We start from the raw sequence: 26,590 nt of genomic DNA, 5'->3' as shown, positions 1-26,590 counted from the left end.
AGCTTAATAGTTCTTTTTTTCATTTATTTATTTTATTATGGAAAAAATGTGATGTGATTGTAGTTTGTTCAATGACTCTTTTTTTTTAATATGATTGTTGTAGTTAGTTCAATATATTTTTTTTAATGTTATTTAATCTTTTATTTACTATTTTAATTTTATTTTTAATATGATTGAAGTTAGATAAACATAAACACTCACAAAGAAAAAAATGTGATAGTTGAATGATTTTTTTTTTTAAATGTGATTGTAGTTAGTTTAATAGTTTTTTTTTTCATTTATTTATTTTATTATGGGAAAAATGTGACGTGATTGTAGTTTGTTCAATGGCTCTTTTTTTTTAATATGATTGTTGTAGTTAGTTCAATATTTTTTTTTAATGTTATTTAATCTTTTTATTTACTATTTTAATTTTATTTTTAATATGGTTCAAATTAGATAAATATAAACACTCACAAAGAAAAAAATGTGATTGTAGTTAGTTTAATGGTTTTTTTTTTTAATATGATTGTAGTTAGTCAATGGTTCTTTTTTTCATTTATTTTTTTTATTATGAGAAAAATGTGATGTGATTGTAGTTTGTTCAATGATTTTTTTTTTAATGTGATTTAATCTTTTATTTACTTTTTTAATGGTTTTTCTTTATAATTATTTATGAAAAAAATATGATTGTAGTTAGATAACATAAAAATATTTGTGATTTGATTTGATTTTTTTCTGATTTGATTTTTAAAGTACCAATTATTGATAATAATTAGACTGTATTTTCAAAAAAAAAAAATTGTAATTGATTTTTTTAACTCACTGTGTTTTTTGAAAAAAAAATTATTGTGTTTTTTTAACTATCAATTCACTTAATTTGTGATTTGATTTTTAACTCACTGTGTTTTTTGAAAAGCAAAATGGATTATACTCATTAGGGTCACATAATGTATCAATTATTGATGATGATTAGATTGTATTTTGACCCAAAAAAATTGTAATTGATCCTTTTAACTCACTATGTTTTTTGAAAAATAAATTATTGCGTTTTTTAATTATTGATGATAATTAGATAGAATTAAAAAAATTGTGATTTGTATGATTAAAATTATCTCTTTTTGTTTATAATTTTATGTTTTAATATGATTGAAATTAGATAAACATAAACACTTACAAAAAGAAAAATGTGATTGTAGTTTGTTCAATGGTTCTAAATAATCTTTTTATTTACTATTTTAATGGTTCTTTTTTTCAATTTTTTTTTATTATGAAAAAAAATGTGATTGTAGTTAGATAGCATTAAAAAAAATGTGATTTGTATGATTGAAGTTATCTCATTTTGTTTATAATTTGATTTTTTAATATAATTGAAGTTAGATAAATATAAACACTCAAGCGGGTTTTTAAGCAAAATGGGGTTTTTAAGCCCAAGGCCTGTGGGAGTGAATTTTCTAAATTTTTTATTAAAAAAAAAAAAACTCAACATTTATTGATTTGGTCAAAATTTCCTGATCAACATTTATTAACTTTTTTCAATCCACATGCCTGCATTTATTGATTTGGTCAAAATCTCCTGATCAGCATTTAAAATCCCCTCATACAAATAACTATAGATACAATCTGTGTATAGTTATTACAGTACCCTTTTTAACTTCTCTCATACACTATGAGTAGTGATAAGATTGTTAAATTATTTTTATAAAAAAACTTAAAAAACATAATTTATATATTAAAAAAACCAAAAACAAATATAAATATTTATAATTATCCCATGCATAGCACGGGTGATAGGCTAGTTAACGAATTAAGCCGAATTTAAACCCAATTACCTATTGAGTCGGGTTCGAAATCAATAAATAAACCCGATAAGTAAACAAACTGAACTCAAAATTAACAAAACTCTGCTGCATTAGACTCCTTTACAATCTTGTCCAAATTTATTGTGAAAAAAAAAAAAAATGCCACGCACAAACACACCAAATGTACAAAACGAGGAATACGATATTTTTTTTTTGATTCATTGAAATGAAACCTACATTTGCAATATAGGGTTCAAGAGAGGTTTTGTAGTTTTATCTTCTTCATTCTTCACTCTTACCCTATCTCTCTTCCTCTCTTTCTCTCCCCTCTCTCTCTCTCTACCCAGCAGAACTGCCAACTCCCGCTAACCTGGCTTCCACAGCTTCCTTTGCTCCGAGCCCTAGAGCTCAACTACACACCTCATGGAGACCCAAAAATCTCAAACCAAACCAAAACCCCCCCAAACCCCCAAACTTTCTCTTCATTCTAAACCCTAACACTCCATATTTCTCTCAAAAACCTTCATTCTCCTCTTCTTCTTCTTTCCCACACAGCCTCAAGCTTCCTTGTCTCAACACTTCAGTTTCAACTCATTTACACCCCTTATCCGACTCAACCGACGAGAGTTTCGTCCAAAATCTCGAGGATTTGGCAAATTTGCCCACAATTGCAAATGGATTTCATCAAATTGCCCCTCGGGAATCGATTAGGAGAGTTTTCATTCAAGACCCACCTTGGATTACTTCACTGTTTATGAAGAATTTGTACAATAGGACTAAACAAGAGGTGAAATCAGAATTCCAAGAAGTTGATAGGAAGAGATATTATTTGTTGAGGAGGAGACAGATTAGGGCTGAGACTGAGGCTTGGGAGAAGATGGTGGAGGAGTATAGGGAGTTGGAGAGAGAGATGTGTGAGAAAAAATTGGCCCCCAATTTGCCTTATGTAAAGAAGTTGTTTTTTGGTTGGTTTGAGCCTTTGAGGGAGGCAATTGCTAAGGAACAGAGGACGCAGAGAACGAAGAAGCAAAAGGCGGCATTTGCACCGAATATCGATTCTTTGCCCGCTGATAAGATGGCTATTATTGTGATGCATAAGATGATGGCTTTGTTGATGACTGTGCAAGAGGACATGTCTGTTCGGGTTGTTCAAGCTGCGGTTCAGATTGGTGTGGCAATTGAACAGGAGGTGAGTCTTGAATTGTTCTGTATATGAATGTATGCTAAGCATATGCAAATTTGCAATTTTTGTATTGGTCTGTGGTACTGGAATCCCTATATGAGTAGTCATTGAATTGAAACTTGAATCTATAGAGACAATGTGCAATAATTATGTAGAAAGTTATTGGATTCAGTTGTGTAGAATAGTGTTGTCAATTGTGGCTATCTTGTTGTGACTTGTTGGGTTAAAGTGATTGGTTGGTTAACTTGAAGCATGTAAAAATGAATAGGAGACAACTAGTTGATGCAGAAATACGAATTACTAGGCCTACTGTATCTTTTTTACATGGTGCTACATTTGAATTCTTCCTTGGTCAAATGGTAAACTATTTGGATGCTCTACTGGAAATGGGCAGTAATAGAGAACTACAGGGAAATATATTATTTGATTATTTGAAATTGCATTTGCAGCAATTCATTTTTGCATTATATTTTTTGAGTGATCTATTGTGATTATCACAGACTTTGATATTTGGTCCTTATTCGCTTGGCTTGGGCCACATGTGGCTGACTTATTATTAAAATCAGAGAATAAAGAAAGTACAAAGTACGCGAAGGCATCAAAACATAAGAAAAGGAAGAGAAAAATTAGGCTCCGTTTGGGAAGATGGATTTGGGGCTTTTTTTTGGCTATTTTAGCCACAAAAGACAAAATAAGCTATTTTAACCACAAAAAACAAAACATCACATCCAACCTATAATCATTACACTATTCTCTCACAAAAAAAGTCAAAAAAGCTAAAAAACTCTTCCCAAACCAAGCTTTTTAGCCCATGCTAAAATAGTAAAAAAAGTCAAAAAATCAAAAAGCCAACCCACTTCCCAAACGAAGCCTTAATCACAACTACAAATAACAGACAATTTCCAATCTCTAGAAACAAAAAAACAAAGGCATTCTTTTAAAGATATTGACATTGAAACCCAAAAAGGAGACAAGTAAAAAATCTTCCCCCATAGGTTTGCAACTTATTCAAACTTATCATTAAAACTCTTGTATTTCTTTCCGTTCAAATAACTGAAAGCACAACACAAATCACACTATTCCATAGGACTAGGGGCTTCTTAGTGGAACCAAAACCTCTATAGTCAACAACGAGCGTTTAGGTACATGAAGCCAGAAATACCCAATACACAGAAATATATTACATTTTTGGACCAAAATACTAAATTAAAGCTATCCAGAGTGATCCAAACAGTTTTTCTAATTTTCCTAATGAAGAAAAACATTGACTAAAATATATTAATGCTAAAAACAATGGAATTTTTACAGGAGAAGATCGAAGAAACTAGGGACATAATGCATCAATAGTTCAACTATTATAGGATGCACTTAGATATGTTTTACATGATTAATTTGACCATAAGAAAAATTGAAAAATATAAATGCATTTTAATAGATATGTATAATTGATTTCTAATTGTTGATAGAAAATCACACTCTTATCTATAAGTAGCTTGATATTCACTTCAGTTATACCATTGTATAAGGCTACTCCCACTACACAGCAGTAGCATGTAGTGTAAAGTGTGGAAGGATTTTCTTAATTTGTTAAGGTTTTCTAGGGAAAGAGAATAAGGAATTAGAATCTCGAGCCTGTATACCTACATGTGTGTTTCTGTATACGATATATCTAGTAATAAGTCAGTTACAATCATATTTGGGATTGGGTTTTCACAGATTATGTCCTGCTTCTATAAGGACTGAAGCCTTAAAGAAGATAAGAAGCAATGGGAAGTGATTGTGGGTCCACTAGCAAATTGAGATATTTCCATTTATACTGCTACAGTTGACACATCTAAGATTAATTTTGATTTCATAAGTTTGTTTTCTTACTACATCTGGCTGTGTCATTTGTCACAATCAGATCTATTGGCGTACCCCAAATAAAATCCTTTTAGCCTTTCCTCATCTGTAGTGTCAATAAGTAATCTCAATCATTTTTAATGAATTTATGTCCAGTCAGTGTTATGTATTTTGATTAATCTCATTAGGAAAACAAGTGACTTCATTGTTCATTAAGTCTATTTTTGTATTCAAGCATTAGATAAATATGTATTTCTTACTTCAGACTTTTAGTTTGGAGAGATTTAGTTAAAGGTTTCATCAAATTTCGAATCAAATTTGAATTGCATTGGAAGGTATTGCATTAACCATTGATCTCCATTTTAATTGACATTCATTGTGAGCTTACGCATAAGTTGTAACTTGTAACTAATGCAAGCCATTTTGAATAAGCAAATCAGCTTATTAGAGGATTGGCAAATAATGAGACTACGTGAATTGATTAAGTTGGGCATAACGATATGCATGCATCATCTAATTCGAGAAATGAATAGAGCCCTTTAATCTCACTTCGATTATTATTTGAAGTATCGATATCAGCCATCAGGAAAAAGATTTTGTCTGATTAACTTTTCTTTTATCCATTATCTCTTATTTGGGATAAATATAAAATTATTGATAATCTTCTTATTATTTTTGCAATTAGTACAGGTTAGAATTCATAGTTTCTTGGAGAAAACTAAGATGTACCAGAGAAAGAAGATTGTAGCTCCAACTGAAGAAAGCTTTCGTAAGGATGTTGAGATACGAAGGAAACGTGTAAAAAGTTTGATCAGAAGAAGAAAGATACTTGAGGTGCAAAAGCTGGTGAAAGATGAAGAAATTAAGCCTTGGGGTCGTGACACACAGGCTAAGGTTTGTGGCCATCAATATTTATTCCTTCTGAAATGAATAAGTGATGGGTATATATATATCTCTTTATGTTCTATAGTTACTAATTATTTTCTTTTTCTAATGTAATACAGCTAGGATGTCGTCTGATAGAATTATTAACTGAAACAGCTTATGTACAGCCTCCAGTCAACCAGTTAGCAGATAGTCCACCTGATATTCGACCTGCATTTAGGCACTTATTCAGAATTTCAAACGATCCTGGGTGAGCATGTAATTCTTTGCATCAGTAATTCATCTTCAAAGCACTGGACCTTGTCTGACTAATTCATGGTCCATGATATGCTAATATTTAGACAGATCATTAGGCCAATTCTTGGTGGGGAAATTGCCTAAGCAGATGAGTTTTGTTTGATGATTGATGCTTAAGTTCGACATTTCATTTGTTTGTGTCAATGCTGTATTTAAAATGTGGTCAAAAAATTCTTATTAAAAAAAATGTGGCCAACAAATTGAATTGTTTGTGTTAAGTTATTATGGTTATATGCATACATAGCACAATGGGAGCGGTTCACCGCTGCTTTATTTCTGTCTTTCTAACTTAGTTGTAAGTCTGATTTGTTGTTTGCTCCTTGTAGGCAGAAAGTTGTTAAGAGGTATGGAGTTATAGAATGTGATCCCCTAGTCCTTGCAGGACTTGATAGAACTGTGAGTTAATATCTCTTCTTTTTGCTCATTTGGTTTGCATAATATTTATTTGCGGTTTATCCCACCTAGGAAATATAAATCTTATTTAATTGGATGAGAATGTATGCATAAATACTAATTCAATCCCAATACTTTTGTGCTTTTTATAAATGATGTGTCAGAATAAGATATATTGTCCTGTGGACTGAAGTATACTTCCTTCCATTTGTTCTTTATTGGATATTTAATCTTTCACATTTAAAGTACATTTTAAGCAATGGAATATTTTGAACTTGCGTTTACAACTGCCTATGACGTGCCGGCACTTCAAAACAAGTGCCGTAGGGGTGTCAGAAACGACCGAGACACAGGGACACGGTGGGGACACATTTATTTAATTAATATGTTTTCAGGAGAAATGACAAGGACACTCTGGGGACATGCCAACTAGGTTTTTTCCCCCTTTTTTTAGTGCTTTTGATGGATGTTGGATGTTGAATGTTTATTACTCTTTTGCTTAGATTTAAATATTTAACAATCATCCATAAAATGGATACAAACGACAAGTGTTAATTCCAAAGTGATTTTTTTTTTTTGGATACTTTGTGGATGTAATGATAATCTACATAGCAAATATGAAAAAGATTTTATTGCTGTGTCCTCGCCGTGATTGTGTTCCCATTTGTTTGAAACCATTGTGTCCTGTGTCTTTGTCCGTGCCCGTGTCCGTGCCCGTGCTTCTCAGACGACTGCTATGAACCCACTAATTATATTATTTGTGAAAGTAATACAAATTTTTTTCTTGATTATAAATTCCAAATATGCAAATAAAAAAAATTGAGTACTTGTTTTTGTTTTGATTTGTCCTTCATGTCTAATCCTTCGAACATTTCTTTTTATGCAGGTTAAGCATATGATCATTCCTTATGTGCCAATGTTGGTGCCTCCAAAAAAATGGAAAGGGTATGTTATTCACTCAACATGCGATGATGTTGTTCACCTGGCCCTTAAGGTGGTTGGCTTTGGGTTTGTGTTAGTCGGACACAAAGTTCAAGTCATCATGTTTTGTGATTTGCCCCTATCTTGACCTCTTCAAAAGACTAATGAGAAAAAAAAAGAAAAAGAAAAAGAAAATTGACACTCCAGTATGTTCAGATATAATCAAAGAAATAGAGGGTTGCTTTCAGCTAAAATTTTCACTTATATTTGAAGTGTCTTATATGACTCCTTTCAGGTATGACAAAGGCGGGTACTTTTTCTTACCTTCTTATCTCATGCGAACTCATGGATCGAGGCAGCAACAAGATGCTGTTAAGAAAATTGCTGTGAAACAAATGCAGAAAGTATACGAGGTAAAAGCTTAGGTTTGATATATTTATTTTTTCCTTATATTTCTCCAAAGCATTAATGTTTGTCCTATGTGTGAAGTTAGATCACAACCATATTGCTTTAAAATTGCACATGTTCAGGCCCTGGACACACTAGGAAATACCAAATGGAGAGTTAACCGAAGAGTTCTGAGTGTGGTGGAGAGCATTTGGGCTGGAGGTGGCAACATTGGAGGCCTGGTTGATCGCAAAGATGTGAGTGCACCCTGAAATTTCTTCTTTAAGCAAACAACTTCCCATTCAGTGTGGATGTTTGTATGGTGCATTTAGTGATAATATTCTTGTAAGAGTGGTCTACCATTGATAGCAAGGTGGTTGTCAATTCGTCACTATAGAGAAACTTGATAGTTCTTGCTTCTTTGTTATCCATGGGAAACAGCTTGTAATGTGATTGGAAAATCCTTTCGATTATACTCCTAAAATTTCCCCTGCAATGTTTGCCATTTTTGATGGCTATGCAAAAGGATTATCCAATCATTATATTTAATTAAAAAAATAAAAAATAAAAAAATCATCCGATCATTATGGTTATCATTGGTAGACTACTTATACAACTTGATATGTTAGGTTTTGTTTTCTGTAGCTGTACCTTAAGTAATCAATCTGGCACTGCTTTTCATTCACTTGCAGGTTCCCATACCTGAGAGGCCACAATCAGAGGATTTAACAGAAATAAAAAAATGGAAATGGAGTGTAAGAAAGGCAAAAAAAATCAACCAAGAGTTGCATTCTCAACGATGTGATATTGAACTTAAGCTTTCTGTATGATTTCTTTCTTTCAAAAAAAATTAAATATCGTATTGCTTTATTATTTTTCTTTGAACTTGCACTGTAAAAAATGAATTGCACAAAATGTACTTTATGAGAAACTCAAGAACTGTATTCAGACCATATGTTTAAGGTTTCATTGTATTGGAGTGGATTATGAATGGGCCCTATTTTGAAACAGGTGGCTCGGAAAATGAAAGGTGAGGAAGGGTTTTATTATCCCCACAATCTGGATTTCCGGGGCCGGGCTTACCCTATGCATCCGCATTTGAACCATTTGAGTTCTGATCTCTGTCGAGGAGTTCTTGAGTTTGCGGAAGGGCGACCATTAGGGAAGTCTGGTTTACGTTGGCTGAAGATACATTTAGCAAACCTATATGCAGGTGGTGTTGAAAAGCTTTCATATGATGGACGCCTAGCGTTTGTGGAAAGCCATCTGGATGATGTATTGGATTCAGCAGACAACCCTCTTCATGGAAATCGGTGGTGGTTAACTGCTGAAGATCCTTTTCAATGTTTGGCAACTTGTATTAATCTGACAGAAGCCTTAAAAAGCTCATCGCCGCATACTGTCATCTCCCACCTGCCTATTCATCAGGTAAGTGTTTTTGGATGCCTTGGAATCATAAAAGAACATCTATCAACTTATGCAAGCTGAAAATATCTTTTGTAAATTTCTCCAAGGATGCTTTGTTTACTATGAACCATTTTTAGCAATTGCATTTGTAAGAGTAATGCTAATTATAGATCCAGCTTACCTTGTTGTAATCCCAAACCTACTGAAAGATATATAATAACTATTTTCTGCACCCTAGCCTGAGTTTAGGGTCTCCTCTACATCCATATATGCTTTATTGTTGTACTTGAGTAGATCTTGAAAGCAAATCACCTTTATATCAACCCTTTTGTGCTCATCAAATTTTTCTTACAAAGAAATATCTTATATTTTGCTTATTCCCTTTGTTACTAATCTCCATTTTATTGAGATGCATTTTATTTTACCTCTAAATTGAGATGTCTCCAATCTCCATCACTTGAAGAACTTGGGTCCTGGTTTGAAATCATGTAATTCAGATCTAGTAATGGGATATGCTTTCTTGGGGTGGGCCAAATAGTTCACATGACGGTTGAGGAATTGATTGAAACTAATGTATTTGAATCTCTCAAGATGTTATTAGTCAAAAGCATAGTTCCAATACGGGAAACATAAGCAGGAAACAGAAACGTGGTCCAAAATAATTGTGTGTAATGGAAAACACTAGGTGATATAAGAACGTATAAGACATGCATAATTAAATTTAGGTAAATTACACTGATGCATAACCCCACCCCCTACCCTTATGGAAGCCCTCTTTCTTCCTCCTCCCCCTCCCTCTCTCCATCATTCTTCTCCAACCTTCTACCGTCCACAACAAACCCCTTTCTTGTTCCCCTCCCCACCCTTTGTCCATCATCCCCTTTCAAAATCATCTTGAGCCCACTCATTGGAAAGGGCCATATTGATCGGAAATGTCTAGATCTCCATTAAATTGTAGCGATTGTGGGTGTTTGATCATTATTGTTGACCCAACATGTTGGTGAGCAATGAAGCATGGACATAGACATGGGACACAACACGGACACGTAAATTTTCAAAAGACGAGGGACATGACACACTGGGGAGACGTCTAATAGATATAATTTTATTTATTTATTATTTAAAGAGGGATCAAAGGATCAAAGCATTAATCCAAGTCCTCATACACGAAGTCTTCAACATGTTTAGGTTCTTCTTCACCTTCTTTCTCTTCTCTCTCTCTCTCTCTCTTTGTCGACCAACAGGTTAGGGTTTTGTCAGAATCACGTCCTGAACTTGTCCAAGCATGTCCCGAACGTGGCCGACTACAATTTTTTTTTTTTAAAAAAGGGGACACCTCTTATAGAGTGTCGGACACATGTCCACCACGTGTCCGATGCGTGTCCATGTCTGACATGTGTTGGACACCCATACGCTGTCTTTAGAGAGGTGTCCGTGCTTCATAGTTGGTGAGGTATTTGGCATGTTGGGATAAGGCGAGGCATTTGGCTTCAATTTGGGCTTGTGTGGCTTCCCCTTTTAAAGGAATTTCCCCGTTTTTTATTTCTAGGGATTGGGTTGCTGTTTGTCATCCTTAATGGTGGAATGTTTTCTGTTTAGTTTTTCCGTTTTTATTGGTTGGATTAATGCTTTGATCCTTAGTCATTGTATGAGGACTTTGTGTCCTCCACTCATTTGTTACTTTTGTTATGAATAAAATTCTATTGTTGCTTGTTCAAAAAAAGAAAAAAAAAAAGAAACACGTTGGTCTTAGCCAACCATTGACCCAACGTGTTGACCATCATTGTCGACCTAGTGGAATTGCACACCAATGGTGTTGATTATCACCATCAGATCCATCTCAACTCACTACTCGATTTGACTCTTGTGGGATGGGTGGAGCGTTTCATGGTTAGGGTTAGAGGAGTTGCATTTTTCTTGAAAGAGATTGTGGTGGTGGTTAGTAGCTGATGGTTGTGGTGGCTGATGATTGGGTAGGAGATAACTGGTGGTAGTCGGTGGCGATGGTGGTCACAAAAGTGGGTGGGAGACAGTGGGGGATGGTTGTAGGGAAGGGGAGGCAAGAGAGGGGGGTAATGATGAAGATGAGGTGGTAGTGGTGGTTAAAGATAATGGCAGTGAAGTTGAGTGCATTGTTTGTGTTTTGTTGTAAAGTTCTTGTGTTGTTTGGTTTTACAAATAGAGTATTGTGGTTAGGTTATAATATTGTTTCGTTACAGATCAAATGGAGAAAATGTCTCAATTCATTGTAGGGCTAAATAAGTAAAGACGGCCCTTTTCTAATGGCGTTAGGGAGACAAGATTGACAGGGAGGTCAGGGTTATTTTAGAAACCTCGAGGAAGAAATCTGGAATTAGCATCTCAGGGAGGTCAGTGTAATTACCCTTAAATTTATTGGGGATCTTAAAATGGTTAGAATACTTTCATTATCAATTAAACGATTGATGTTAACTAATATTTAGAGAAATTTTTGAGAACTACTACATATTATTGTTGAAACTATATGAACATGAAAAAATAGTTGAAAAACTATAAATTATGAGAAGCGTGTTTCTAGGAAGTTTTCTAGTTTCTGACAAGTTCCTGAAATGTTTTGGAAATATTTCCTAGGGAATGAATTTCACTAGAGTTTTGTCTCCATTCCTAAAATGAATTTCACTAGAGTTTTGTCTCCATTCCTAAAATGAGTCTCTTCTTTCAAAGAGAGTTTCATGTTAACAATGGTCAAAATTTGGAACTCATTTAAAAAGATACTCCAATGAGCTTTCCTTGTACTGTTTGGTATAAACAAAAGAGATACAGAGATGCAAGAAGGTTCGCTTCCAATTCCCCTTTGCCCCAAGGTCCTAAAAGGTCCGGGTGCAATGCACTAAGAGGTAACCGATCTCAAATAGGTGATGGTGTATAACCAGGTATCCACTCCATAGTAGCCATTAAGTTGCGCTCATGCGAAGACATCAATTGGTTATGGAAGAGAGAATTGATCAACATAATAACCAGTAAGATATAAAGGAAAAAGAAAGAGTAATTTGTCCTTTATTTACACCCTCACATGGTTGTCAAATCGCGAATCAAATCGTGAATCGTATTTCTAAAAAACTGAATTGTGAATCTTATGATGAATGTACCTCGTTTGCGCAGAAGCTGTGTTGACTGCAAGATACTTGATCAATTGCATACCGTGTAAGTTCTTGCTGGAAGCATCCGGATTACTCTCATTTAAAAGTCTCTGGCTACTGTTCATATTTTTTTATAAAAAATATATATACATATAAAATCACAAATATAGTGCTTAAACTGAAAAAAATAACAATATGCTATAAATTTCATGCATCATTGTTTCATTGATTTAAGAGGAAGCTCCAAAAGTTTATAGATCAAAGTTCAAGCTTCAAAAACTAGCTTTTGACAAAATTCAAAATCCAAAATGACATCATAGGCATAGTGGCATACAACACAACAGACCATTGGACTTCTAATTTCTAAATATCAGTCATGTCATCATCAAGAACATCCATCAATTCATCATCTTCACTTCCAACATCTACTTGCTCAATATTTTCTCTCTCTTCATCATCATCATCAACTTCAACTAGTTGCAGCAATCGTGCATCCAAGCTGTGTTTCTTAGGAAGAAACATGACTCTTTTGGGAGAGAAACACTTTTTTATCTAGATGGAAACGGTGGTGAACTCCAAAAGCGCAATAAAAAAGAAAAAGAAAAGTAGATCTGAAGATCCATCTGAGAGAAGAAAAGAAAAAGAATCTGATATCAAATATGTAGGAGAAGGAGAAGAAGAAGAAGAAAGATGGCATACCTTTAGAAAACAGATGAAGCGAACGAGACCGAGGGAGAAGTTGAAGGAACCTTCAAATCAGACCAGTCTTCGAAGAGAGAGAAGACGACAGAGCTGCTCACTTTATTTGCTGGATTTATCCTTCTTTCTTCCTTTTTTTTTTTAATTTTTAAATTTTTTTTTACTTAGTATATATTTTATTTTGACGTAGATGGTCATGGGCTTTCATTTAAAAAGTTCAATGGGCTTCGTTGGGCCTATAGTTGGTCTTAGCTTGCAGATTAAAAAAATATTGGATACTAAATACTAATTATATTACAATCAAAGCCCATTAAAAAACAGACATATATATAAAAAATAAAAAAATAAAAAAAATAATATGACTTTAATATATTTGAATAAAGCCCAAAAAAATATGTTTTATACATGCCAATTAAAAATAAAAAAAAGTTTATATAGATAAATTAAAAATATTATTAATGAAATAATACATAAGCGCTCCCAACCTATGACTCTTCTAAGTGGCCATGCTCTCTCGCCCCGCCCCCATCCCGGCTTCTGTTTTGTGCAACTAAGCTTCAACCACTTGTTTCCCTTTATTTATATTGTTGAGATTTCTGGGCCCTACAAATAAGAGTAGAAGTATATTACCTCTCTTCCTCTTTTTGCTACTTGATCCCGCTTGAAATTGAAAACATTCATCAATATCTAGCCATGCGGTGTCCTCAGGTAGGGTTGGATCTTCTTTTTCAGTTATAATCATCTTATTCGATATCCGATAGAGAAATAGGATCATAGGCATGCCCTTGTTCTGCCCTTTTTTGGTGTCGTGCTTCTAATCGGAGATTATACTTTGTGAACACAAGTGCATAAAGTCTTTGTTGTTCCAATTGATTCCTCCACTTAGTATGCACCTATTAAATGAGGAGGGTTGAATTAGGATTTATTATTCATTTGAATACTAAAATATTTATTGAAATTAATTTATATATTTTTTTATACCTGATCAAATGTACTCCAATTTCTCTTGCATCTTGTTGCACTACAAGTAGCTAAGAACACGAATGGCAAGAGTTTGAAAGAGGCGCACCACAAGACTATCAAGTATTAACAAAAATTAATCACTACTTTAGTAAAACAAATGGGAATCCTAAATAAATGAAAGTTAATGTTATACCAGGTTGTTTCTTGCTTCGCATTTGAATGGCCATCTGCATCCCAAACATGTTTTCTGTGAAACATATCTAGTTGCCTATCCACCTTTTCTTGCAATTCACGAGTGGGGCACATCCTTTCAATTGTCTTATAAAGTCCCTTCTTTATCTCATAATCTGCATTAAAATCAGGAGCATAATGAAACCTTGGATTAAGATAATACGCAATTGCAGACAACCATGCACCCTTGTAATATGTAAGAAAGATTTTAGTTGGGCTTTTCTTTTCCCAATTGTAAAATTGGATGTTTTGGATTCTATTGAGGGTTGGCCTTGCAATTTTCCTATCATGAAATGTATGTAACCTCCTCTGCATATCTCTGACACATGTATGCCATTATTCGTGCATTGTTTGTAATCTTCTGTCATGCTTTTGATCTGTACAACCAATTTGTGTTTGTAATTTGTAGGATGGGACTTAACTACTTCATTGATTGGTTTTACTTGCTTGTACCTGAACTAAGTACCTTTTGGGTTTTGATTATAGTTAGAGGATTTTGAATAGAGCACATTCACCTTATTTGGCTTCTTCTAGCCTGATCTTGATGCTGCACTTTCTTCTTTTAGGATGGTTCATGCAATGGCCTACAGCACTATGCAGCCTTGGGAAGAGATGCTGTAAGTTTTCTGTTCGAACTTATATTGTTTCATTCTTTGCTGGATGATATCTCCCTTTCTATTGCTTTGCTTAATAAATTTCGTTTTTGTTTCAAAAAAAATATCATCTTTGCATCGTTGACATTGTTTTCTTCTTTTATGCATTACTTGGGAAACATGTGCAAAAGTCATTTTTATGAGACTATTGAAATCTTATGTTTAGTAAGCCTATGTTTTTGGTGGAATTCTCTTTTTGAGATTCTATTTATTTGCAGCCCCTGATGCACCAGCCATGGAAGCTTGCTTTTATGTTTTCTTCTCTTATCTGCCTAGGAGGCTTGCTTTTATGGTTCATGCAATGGCTGTACACATTTATTCTATTTCCATGGTGAATTGAGTATGGAATTCATAGATTTAAGCTTCAAGTCTTGTCTAGTATTTTATGTTCAATTTATTTTTTGTGGTCATATTTGGAGTTAATGCTGTAACCTCTGCTTTCAATTGTTTTTTTGGCACGTTTTATTATTAATTAATTAATTTTGCGTGGAGTTTTGGCATTGCTAATTGATTTAGAGTACATTCACATCCTCTGCCTTCTCTATGGTGGCTCTGTTTGTACAGTTGGAAGCAGCTGCTGTCAACTTAGTTGCTGGAGAGAAACCTGCTGATGTTTATTCCGAAATTGCTGCAAGGTATACTGGTATCTATTGTGAACTTGGAATCCAATCATTGTTCTCTTTAAGCTATTATAAACCCTATGATAGCTTATAGTCTGTATTTCTGTGGCAATTCATAGTTGAAGAGGAAAGGGGAGGGGAAAGGAAGAGGGAGAAATCTCAATTCTCTTTTCCTTTTCATTCCCCTTTCTGTCTTTTCCAGATGATGGATGAAGAGAGTTTCTAGTATTTGATAGAAGGAAAGGAGAAGGGGTAGGAAAAAAAAGAGGGGGAGAGTTTTGTGGGTGATAGAGATTAGAGGTGATCGGTCTATGATTTCTGGGAAGATGGTAGGCACTTCAATGCCCTGAGATCACCGGAGATGGAAGAGGAGAAGACCAAGGCAAGCTTAGAGAGGAAAGGGGTGGCAGTGAGGGACCTTGAACACTTAGTGTATATTATATGATTCTTGTTGCTCTTGTTGTGTTATTGTGGCTGCACATATGATGCCGTTATAGAGACTCCATGAGTATTGGAGTCCAAGCAACCTCAAGACAGGTGGCGAGTTCTCCTCGACTTGACAGGAGGGTGATATTAGCCCTACTAGTTGTGCCCTATGATTCAGGTCCTTGGGAAGGTTGCATCATAGGAGTTGCAGCTGTAGGTATGATATCTTGAGAGGTGTATCATATGTGCATTAGATGTAAGTGTAAGGTCAACGTCCCTGTCTCTAAGCCAGGTCAAAGGGAGAGTTGTCACTGCAGGAAGACAACTACACGACCTTGGACGATCCTGAGGTCTTAGCCTCCAATCCACAATCCTCCAGTGATCCCAAGGGGAGTGCTTGGGTCTTGCTCCCAACCTAAGTAGGCAAGAGGGTGAGTGCATGGATGAGTCAAGGGCTCATCCTGAGTAGCTAAGTAAACATAGGTGAGTCAAGAGTCCCACTATGTTGCTATGGAGCTGGGGTGAGCGGGTAGAGAATATATTTCTTGAGTTATGTAGGGCCATGGAGAGCTTTAGGTGAGCCAGCTCTATCTAAGTAGGCTGTGGCCTTGTTTTCATACTTGGTGGTGTGCATGCCCTTGCTTAGGCTTGGCATATGACCCCGACTCATCGTGGTGCCTCAGGAGTCTACCATGTGGATGTGTGGTGGTGATGACATACTCATCGTGGTGTCTCAGGAGTCTGCCACGTGTGTGTGTAGTGGTGATTACATACTCATCGTGGTGCCTTAGGGGTCTGCCACGTGAATGTGTAGTGGTGTTGACGGGACGCCCGTAGGGCTCGCCATGTGCCAAGCATAATATAGATACCCACAAGTTTCTTTGGATCAACATATCCTTTTCACCCAACAGTGAACAGGTGGAAGGAAAGGAGGAACCTTACACTTCATCACTTCTGGCCTCTAAACAACATTTGGTGTTTCTAGTATTTGATAGCAGGAAAATAGATGGGGAAGGAAAAAGGGTGGGGGAGAGTTTCCATGGTACCACCTACCCTTTTCACCCAGTAGCGAACAGGAGGAAGGGAAGGTGGAACCTTATACTTAATCAACTTCTACATCACCTTCTTGCCTTGAAAAAGCACTTTTGTAAATATATTTGGGCAAAGTCATAAACTAGTAACCCCTTTCTTACCCTTCCCTCTCCATTCTCAACCAAATAAAAAAAGGAGAAGGGAAGGGAGGTTTGGGAGAGGAGGCTTTGATCTTTTGTCTCATGCATTACTTTGTTGTTAATATTTTAACGCTGCATTCATGACCCTTAAAAAGCAACAGTTTAATCTGGCAGGGTTCATGATATCATGGTAAGGGACAGCAATAAGGATCCTGCAACTAGTCCAAATGCTTTATTAGCCAAGCTCTTAATTGGACAGGTTGATTTCTTTTACTTCTCCCTCACTTCCCTGAAATGTTTGAGTTTTAGACCACATTACATATTTATAAGATGATGAATTCTAGATAATGACCTTTAACTTTGTTAGCTTTCAGGTGGATAGGAAACTAGTGAAACAGACAGTGATGACTTCAGTATATGGCGTTACTTATGTTGGCGCACGAGAGCAGATCAAAAGGAGATTAGAGGAGAAGGGTCAAATTACTGATGATGGCCTACTTTTTAATGCAGCTTGCTATGCTGCTAAAGTAAGCGTCCACTGACTAGAAAATAGGGTTAGATTGTTAGCATTAGAGAACATAATTTCCACTTCAATGTCCTTAATATTGTTGCTTATGTCATGAAAACAGAAAATATTTTGATTCTTCACGCTAAAGAAAATTCATTAGAAAGTCAAGGTTACAGTGAAAATCAATTCATTAATGTAGTTGGCATTTTATTGTTTCTCATGATTGGCCATGCTTGACCCATGTTTTTGGCATATTTTGAACCTCTGGCACCTAATAAGTGAAAAAGATTGAAATTGGAGATTTGATTTACTATCCATCACTGATATAAGTGATTGGCCAACCTAGGTTAGTAGGCTTCCTCACTCAACTAGTTCATACCATGCAAAAATGGCTTTAATGACACAGAAAATTTGCTCAAATATAGAGATGAAGTTCATAAAAAACAAGATTTAGTTCCTTCAATTGATCCTTTTACATCAAAAGAAAGATTTCTCTTGGTTCATGTGATGGATAGTTGAAATATGGTAAGGAGCCCAGCTTTTGTAGGTGATGAGATTGCTTCTAGATGCTGAGGTTGTGGGGACAATGTAAGCTCCAATGAACATTACTGGACAATTAGCAGTGCCCTATAGAAAACTATAACTCTAAAAATCACAACCATCCCTTACCATGTATTAGGAGTTGAGTGGTACCTTTCTTTAGCAAGTTTCTCTTTTGATTAGCTTGTGCTGAGCATCCCACCAAATGATTAATTCAGCATGGGTCTATCCATGCACACAACTGAGTGTGAGTTGGCACAGTTTAGGTTACATATTCATGTGAAGCATTTGCTTGTATTTTGATCTTGACCAAGACTTATGCGTCACTCATTTAGCTTTTACTCGTGGTGCTACTTCAAGTTGTAACTTTCCATCACATGAAGCTTCCATGTTTCCTTATTCTAGGATTTTGTAAGGGATGAAAAAGCGAGGAGGAAGGAAAGATAATAGTGATGGAAGAACCCCTGGGAAAAGAATGTAGTCCTTCATCCTTTCGTTCGGTTTAGCAGAGTCGAGGAAAATAAAAAGAAGAAAAATAATGACTCTAAATTTTTCCTTACATATGGGTGGTGTTCAGCTGGCAAAAGCATGACGGGAAGGGAAAGAGGGAAGCATTTGGGAGAAACAATTTTCCCCGGAAGGTTTTGGTATTTAAACATCGGCCCAACAATTTATATCAATCTTTCACACCCAATTTCCTTCATTTGTTAACCAAAACTCCATCCATCTATTTCTTTCTCCTCCCCCCCTTTCGTTACTTCGAGTTTGTCTTCATACATGATAGGCTATAAATGTGACCCCATTCCCATAGCATAGTGTTCGATGTTCGAACTCATGCCATAAGTGTCCCTAGAACTTTGATATCATAACCCAACGTCATTCTCTTAGGGCGGTTTAAATTGGAAAATTATTGAGTTATGTTGTAATTTTGGACAAAGCAATATTACTTGGAACAGGGATCATTGCGGTACGAGAAACAAGAACAGGGATGTGATACAACACATGCTCTAAAATGTGGTTTGATAGGGGTAGATTTATCATTTATATAGATCACACTTGAAATTTATTAAGGTACTACAAACTTGAGACCAATTTATTGTAAACATTTAGACATCCAATGAAACGTAGCATATATTATCCTACAAATCAATCACTTAAAAACACATTTCTAGGAGCAGCTTGGCCTTTTTTGACATTTTGTCCTGTTGCACACCTGCTAGATTTAAATTCATTCTGTTTGATTTATTTTCTCCTATGGAAAATGCCAAGGAAAAATATATAGGAAAAATTGGAATCACTAAATTCATTGTTTTAGAATGCAAGTGTACCATGTTTCGAAATATGTATTGCAAGACATAAATTGCCAGGGGATTAGTGTTTGACATAGGCATGTGCCTAAACATTGGTTTTATCTTGTTTGAAGACCATGTGTGCCTCATCTATTGGTTTGTGGCTGTGGGGCATTTGTTTATTTTAGAGAAACATAGTCTGTTCTTTATGCATTTGTTTAATTCAAATGTTAAATTTTTAGGCACATGATGTTTAATACCAAGATTTAAAAAAGAACTTTGCTGCTCTGATCAAATCGTAATATTTTCATTTCAATCATTCTTTTCAATACTTGTTCAAAAAAAAAAAAAAAAAAAAAAAAAAAAAAATCATTCGTTTCAATACCACAATTTTAACTAGGTGACAATGTCTGCCCTTGGAGAAATATTCGAAGCTGCACGTGCCATAATGGGTTGGCTTGGTGATTGTGCAAAGGTATACTTTTGTTTCAAATTTTGGACTGTTAAATTTGATCAGAAGTCCTATTTTTAATTTGGAATCTTGATTATTGAAATTCTACAGATTATTGCTTCAGAAAATCAACCAGTGCGTTGGACAACTCCTCTAGGTCTTCCTGTTGTGCAACCCTACTTTAAAACTGAACGGCATGTTGTGAGTATTTGAATTTAGTTGTATTTTGAAATCATAAAATGTAATTCCTCATAAAATCTGTGAAATGATATTGGTCTCCCTCTGTTTTTTTTTAAAATTCTATGATTACTTATTTAACAAATCACACCGTGGTGCTGCAGATAAGAACTTCTCTTCAGGTGTTGGCTTTGCAGCGTGAGGGCGACTCTGTAAGTACATATCATTATTTTGTCAGAAATTCTCCCATCTCTTTTCCGACACCGTCGTTGCCATAACTTTCATTATCATGTGAACTCTAGGTTGAGGTTAGGAAACAGAGAACAGCATTTCCTCCGAATTTTGTGCACTCACTTGATGGTTCACACATGATGATGACTGCTGTTGCATGCAGGGATGCTGGATTACGTTTTGCAGGTACCATTTTATTTAAAGCTTAAACCTATTCAGAAAGAGACTTTGAATTTTTTAAGGATCATCTTATCCTTCTGTGTTTGCCATCCAGCAAGTGGCATGTTATGTGATCATAGATAGTTTTTTTAGTTCATGTTCAGCAGATACGAAATCAAAAGCAGCTTTTAAATCAGATTGATATTTTCATAAATTTCTTCACCAAGAACTTTTAATCTTAGGAGTTGCTTGAAGATTGAACGTGTCTTGATTTGTTTCTAGCTATATAATTCTACCAGAAGAAATCCAAAGCTCCTTTTAAGTTTTAATGGAGATGCCTCACAATGGCATGTTCTATTCAAAGGCTTCATCCGCAAGCCCCAGGTTTGCAGATGACCCTTATTGAATTTATTAGCTAATAAAGAGGGTCGATGATCTAACAAATTTCTGCAAATCCCATAAATAATTTTGCGAAGGATGCCATAAAGCTGATTGAAGCTATAGAGGCAAAAAAGAGCCCAAGAATGGATGTAAATTCTGTTACAGCGAGTGAGTGGAACAAAGTGACAAGTGAAAGGTAGTTGAAGAATCTGTATTATACACTTGGATTCTCTAATTTGTAACAATGTTTAAAGAACAAGGAGCTCACTTTTGATAGTAAAGGAAAATTTCTAACTTCTCACATGGATAGGAGATAGAATTCCTTTTTGCCCTAAATCCTATTTAATTTCAAGTAAATTTCTAAATAATGGCATCTTATATGCAGATATTATGCAATAAACAATGCTTTTAAATGTTGGGAACTTGCCCACATGCCCTGTGTCTAATATTTGGATACATATTTTAATATATCTAAAATTAAGAAAAGAAGGTCCAATGCTTGGACACATAGCCCCACCCAATACGCATACACAAGTCCATGTAGCATAATTGAGGCCAACTTATTGGTTAAGTGATCTGTTTTCTCCAATCCTGTAGGGAAGCTCGTACTGTTGGTACCATACTCTGAAAATGAAAAAAATGATCTCCCCACAGAACCAAGCACATCAAATAATTCTGGCCATACATATCAGCTGGTGGGTTCGCCATTAATGATATTGTCTCACTCACATTGTTCCACCTGTATTTTCTGTGGTTGTTTTTGTGTTTCTACACTTTGAATCTATTAAGTTGTAGATTACAAGTCGTCTAAATTGTTCAACATTTGTCTGGACTCTAGGATTATGCTTTATGTGGGATCCACAATTACAGAAATGTCTACTCTTTTTTATTTTTCCGTCTTTATTTTCTTTTTGCACACATCTCCGAGTTGACCACTGGGAGAAGTTCCTTAATCTCTTGATAACTTTAGAAGTTGTTATGTGAATTAGGTGAATGGCGTTGTACTACAATGAAGTGAAATACTCTGATTTATTGGCTTCAGTCAACTTATTGCCTAAATCCACAGATCCACTTCTATCTTCTCAATCAGTCTCTTAATGGATGTCAGAAATAAATTAATTTCATTTTATAAACCCCAAAGGGTTTGGCTTAGTGGGTAAAGAAAGTAACCAAAGGGCTTACCACCCAAAAGGTTGTAGGTTCAAAACCCACAAGGCCAAACATCTCAAACCTTGGGGCCACTAGAGGTTTGCCCGGTCGTTAATTTCAAGGTCCTGGGATTTAGGCGAGGTACGCGTAAACTTGTCCGGACACCCGGTTATCAAAAAAAAAAAAAAAAAAAATCATTTTATTTCCTAATATTACATGATCATATTAAGAATTCAAATATATAATATCCATTTGTGTTGTCTTTAACTTGAATCAAGTCTAATATGCATTTATATGTCCCCACTAGTGTGCTGTATGTTTTGAAATTCATAATTATATTAAAATGCTTCTATTTAATGCATGTTCAAATGCTTGTCATACATTTATTTTCAGATAATTTTTTAATCAAACATTTTTGAAACTCTGACGTGCTTTTATAGGCTCTTCCTTGGGAAAGACTGGAGGGGAATTTGTAGAAAATGAGAAATTTATGTTTTCATGTTGTTGTCTGTTGCAGGGGTGCATGACTCTTTCTGGACGCATGCATGTGACGTTGATAGGATGAATCGGATCATCAGGGAAAAGTTTGTGGAGCTTTATAGAACATCAATACTAGAAGATGTAAGCATCTCTCTCTCTCTCTCTCTCTCTCTCTCTCCTGAGCACACTAATAAAAACATGTAGTTTTGTTGTAATTCCTTATTCATATAAAGCCATTATTGCTTCATGGATCTGAACATCAACATACAAGTGACATCAAAATTTTGAATTAATTTACTTATATATCTACATAATATTCTGATTCTCTTTACCCAGTTGCTTGAAAGCTTCCAGAGATCATATCCAGAGTTGACATTTCCTCCCCTCCCAGAAAGAGGCGACTTCAACTTGCAACAAGTTCTCTATTCTCCGTACTTCTTCAACTAACCCGTCCACATATATTTCTATCATTTGAGTCTTCAGAAAAGTATCAAAAACATGGTTGAAGTGGGATCCCCGGGAACATGGGTGGAACTTAAGACCACATTTACAGTGAGAAGTGAAAGCTCGGGTTTGCTCCTATGAAGGCCTAGTCCTGTGCTGTCAAGTAAGTCACAGAGCTGGAAGGGTTGCCTAGGTTGCAGGACAAACCCTGTTTGATCATCATTTATCCTTACACCTAGGGAAATCAATCGGTACTCTGCACAGTGGGATTTCAGAAGTTGAAAACTCCTGTTTCGTGTGCTCTGCTGATGTCCGGGAAAGATAGAAAAATGCTAAATAGCATGGATTCTGATTCAACATTGCTGATTCTTCTTGGTGCTAAATTAGGTGTAACAATTTTGTTCTTGCCAGTTGATTCAATTTTGTATTCTTTCTATGTATTGTATAGTTTTGTATTTGAAATATGAAAATAGATGGGAAGAGGTGCTTTAGAGCAGGGAAGATGGAGCCAAATTATGTAACCTGTATACGACAATTGGAAAAAATAATTTTATGGGATATATTTACACATCATTGCTTATTCTCTGAACCATAAAGATTATAGTAGAAATCTAATGTATAAAAATGTGTTTACCATTGCATTTTAATCTTATACTCAGGCTAGCTTCCCTTTCTCTCCCTTTTCTCTTTCTTTCTCCTGATTCCCGGCTGCCACCACCACCAACACCGCCACCAATTCTGGCCATCAGAGAGTTATGGTCACCTTTTATGTCGTGCAATTGTAGAATCAATTTCAGAGGGGGAAGAGCGAGAGATTGTTGCAAATGTTTTATGTAAGGTTTTAAAAATTGGCTGTAACGCAGTTACGTAACGGCTGTAGTGGTTACCGTCACCCGTTACGGCCGTTATAGCAGTGTGATAAAAATTCACATGTGTAAAGACCGTTTCGGTGTTACATAACGACATTACAGGCTGTAACGGTTCATTATACACCGTTACACCATTTTATAATATTCTAAATAGTTTCCTTTCTTAAAAAAAATAATAATAAAAGAATACAAAAAAAGAACAAATATTTAAGTGATCTAAATTCAAAGAAAAAATTTTATATGAATTTTTTTTATTTATAATTTTTATTTCATTACATTAGCATGTAAAATAAAAAATATATAAACGGTGGTTGAATTTATTTTTATAATCATTTTATTTAATATTTTTATTTTGTTAATGTGTTGTCTAAAAAGTGTCTTTAAAAAATAAATAAAATCAGTAATTCAAAAATAATTTTTAATACTTAATTGTAAATAATTTTTTTTAGTTAGCTTTAAAGTGTTGTCTAAAAAAATGTCTCAAAAATAATTTTTGTTTAAGGCATAATTTTTATTTTTATAATCATTTAATAATTGTGAATATTTTTTATTCAGTTGGTTCGTGTATTGGTCAAAAATAATTTGTAAACATTTAAAATCAATTATTCTTAAAGTCATTAACTATTGAAATAAAATATATAAAATTGTTTTTATAGTGATTTGAAAATATGTACATTAGACCATACTTAAAAATTAACAAAAATTTATTAAAATCTATTTTAAACCTCAATAAATGAGATTTTGAAAAAAAAAATATGCGTGTCGGTAAGTTTTTTTCAAATTGTGCGAAAAATAAAAAAAATCACAGTTCCGGTTATCACAACCGTTACGCTACGGCCTTTCCATCCTGCAACCACCACCGCAACCATTACGGCGACCGCAACCGCTTTTCAGAAGTTTGGTCACATGTCATCGCTTATCTATTTATATATATAGAGTAGTGAAATAAATATGATAAAAATTTTGATCAAAGTAAATTAATCGATGCTGTTGCAGTTGTAAAAAAAAAAAAAAATTTTGTTTTATTTGTTTTTTCAATTTTTTGATTTAATGCAATGTGAGAGATGAGTGTGACGGGAAAAAATAGTGATACATCTACAATTAGTAACGCATCCATCGCTGATTTTTTTTTTTTTTTTATTTTTATTTTTATTTTTGTGGTTTTTATCACCTTTACATTTTTTTTGTGAACGAAGAGCCTTTACAATTATTGGTAAATACTTTACTGTATCAAAGTAACAGGAGAGTGATATATTACAAAATTTTGACATCAATAGAATAAAAAAATACAAATAAAACATAACAAGATCAAAGAATGACAACCGTATTAAAATCACCAATACGTAAAACATAACAAGAAAGAGCCACTATATATGTATAATAACAAAATTGCATCTTTATAATTGAAAGATCTAAGAATCAGTATCCAAACAAAACATATGTTAAGATCAAAGAATAACTACATATGTATTGTATTATATTATATTCACAATACACAATATCACACAAGTACTAAACCATGGTAGCACAAAATGACCTACAAAAGGGACATCGACTAGTCTTTGGCAACCACTTAAACAAGCAATCTCTGTGAAACATATGCAAGCAAGGCGTTATCGCAACCATCATTCCTGCACATATCTCCCCCAAACAAATCGAACAATCATCAGCTGGTTCTTCATCATCGTCTCCATCAAACTCCTTCACTCTCATCGCAGCGTCAATCTCGTGAAGCCCTTGACACTCATGGCACGACATTGGTTCCTCCAGGTCGGTCAATAACCCACCACGAATCTCTTCAACTTCTTCGACAGACAATTTGCTGCGCTTTAGACCCTTGGATTCATCATCATCATCATCATCATCATCATCTATAACTTTTCGCTTCTTGCGCCATGAAAAGGGTGATGGTGCAACCCTCTTTCGCGTATACCTCATAGTCATCGAAATATAAACATCTACCACTATGACGATTGTGGGATTTTGATACAGTGTTTCGATATCGAACTTGAAACAACTTAGCAGATATGCAGATATGTCTTTTCTCAGATTCATAGCTGTGTTTTTGGAATGGAACTGTTTGTCTTCAATGACTTGAGAAACCAAATATTGTGTAGAGTCTAGGGTTGATAATGCTTCGAGTTCAAACAAAGATGCTGAGTAGATCTTTCTAACACCGCCATGTTCGATCCGAGTTGCTTTCTTGGATGCGTTGTTGATGCGAAACATGAACAACCCTTGTGATTCTTCTATGTTGTGAAGCTTTTGGTTCCACTTGAAGACATGAACATTGAGGTCTTTCACTTCTTCATTAAGACTCACCATCTCTCTCTTCTCTCTCTCAACACACAGTTCTTGCGGCAATAGAGGAGTGGGCAGGTAGGATTTGTAAAACTAGTATACAAATTTGAGATGAGATGGGTAGTTTTTTTTCCGTGTAATATACTTGTTAAGCAAGAAAGGGAAAGTACTTTCTTTCTTTCTTTCTTTCTATCTAGGAAAATGCATTTTTGATAAGTTACAGTTGCGTTAGGATTTGAGATAGATAAGGTATCTATTAGTTCTAATTTTGTTTTTAGTGAATTTTTAATAGTTTAAGCAAATTTTTTACTTTTTAATACACTTAATATAAATACAATTAAAAAGTATAATATTTGTGATTTTTTTATATAAAAATTCACTAAATATAAAAAATATAAAAATTCAATACATTTTCATATTCTTGTATATTTATTATTTTTTAAAAATAATTTTTTACTTTTTCCGTACATCTAAATGCATCTAAAAATTAAAATAAAATTTAAAATATTTTTAAAAAATTCACTAAAAACAAAAAAATTTGAAAAATAAAAATAAAAAACTCAATTTAAAAAAAATTGAATATAGAAACTTAAAACCAAATAGAATGAGTACATTTTTTTTAATTTTTTTTT

The 26,590-nt window shown here is 34.6% G+C and overlaps 1 protein-coding gene across 4 annotated transcripts; it reads left to right on the top strand.

The window, feature by feature from the left end:
• The first annotated feature begins 1,991 nt into the window (after positions 1-1,991).
• LOC114260222 (DNA-directed RNA polymerase 3, chloroplastic) lies at positions 1,992-23,361 on the top strand. 4 transcript variants are annotated; one of them, XR_014366396.1, is made up of 20 exons: positions 1,997-2,970; positions 5,497-5,700; positions 5,811-5,941; positions 6,315-6,384; positions 7,268-7,326; positions 7,598-7,715; positions 7,833-7,946; positions 8,382-8,513; positions 8,701-9,117; positions 14,675-14,725; positions 15,326-15,396; positions 17,154-17,238; positions 17,354-17,506; positions 19,717-19,791; positions 19,879-19,968; positions 20,109-20,156; positions 20,247-20,361; positions 21,313-21,410; positions 22,382-22,485; positions 22,681-23,361. XR_014366396.1 is itself a non-coding variant. In XM_082924697.1 (19 exons), the coding sequence occupies exons 1-19, from the start codon at positions 2,536-2,538 to the stop codon at positions 22,789-22,791; spliced, it is 2,583 nt and encodes an 860-aa protein (XP_082780823.1). In that variant the 5' UTR covers positions 1,992-2,535; the 3' UTR covers positions 22,792-23,361. The 4 variants fall into 4 exon arrangements, 3 of the variants coding, with proteins under 3 accessions (XP_082780823.1, XP_082780825.1, XP_082780824.1); XM_082924697.1 differs by lacking the exon at positions 21,313-21,410 and having other exon boundaries at positions 1,992-2,970; XM_082924699.1 differs by lacking the exon at positions 21,313-21,410 and having other exon boundaries at positions 2,002-2,970; positions 5,492-5,700.
• The last annotated feature ends 3,229 nt before the right edge of the window (positions 23,362-26,590 follow it).

The sequence above is a fragment of the Camellia sinensis genome, chromosome 4 (genome assembly GCF_055761805.1).
Source record: "Camellia sinensis isolate YWXY chromosome 4, ASM5576180v1, whole genome shotgun sequence".
Taxonomy (NCBI): Eukaryota; Viridiplantae; Streptophyta; class Magnoliopsida; order Ericales; family Theaceae; genus Camellia; species Camellia sinensis.
This window is presented reverse-complemented; position numbering and strand designations above follow the sequence as displayed.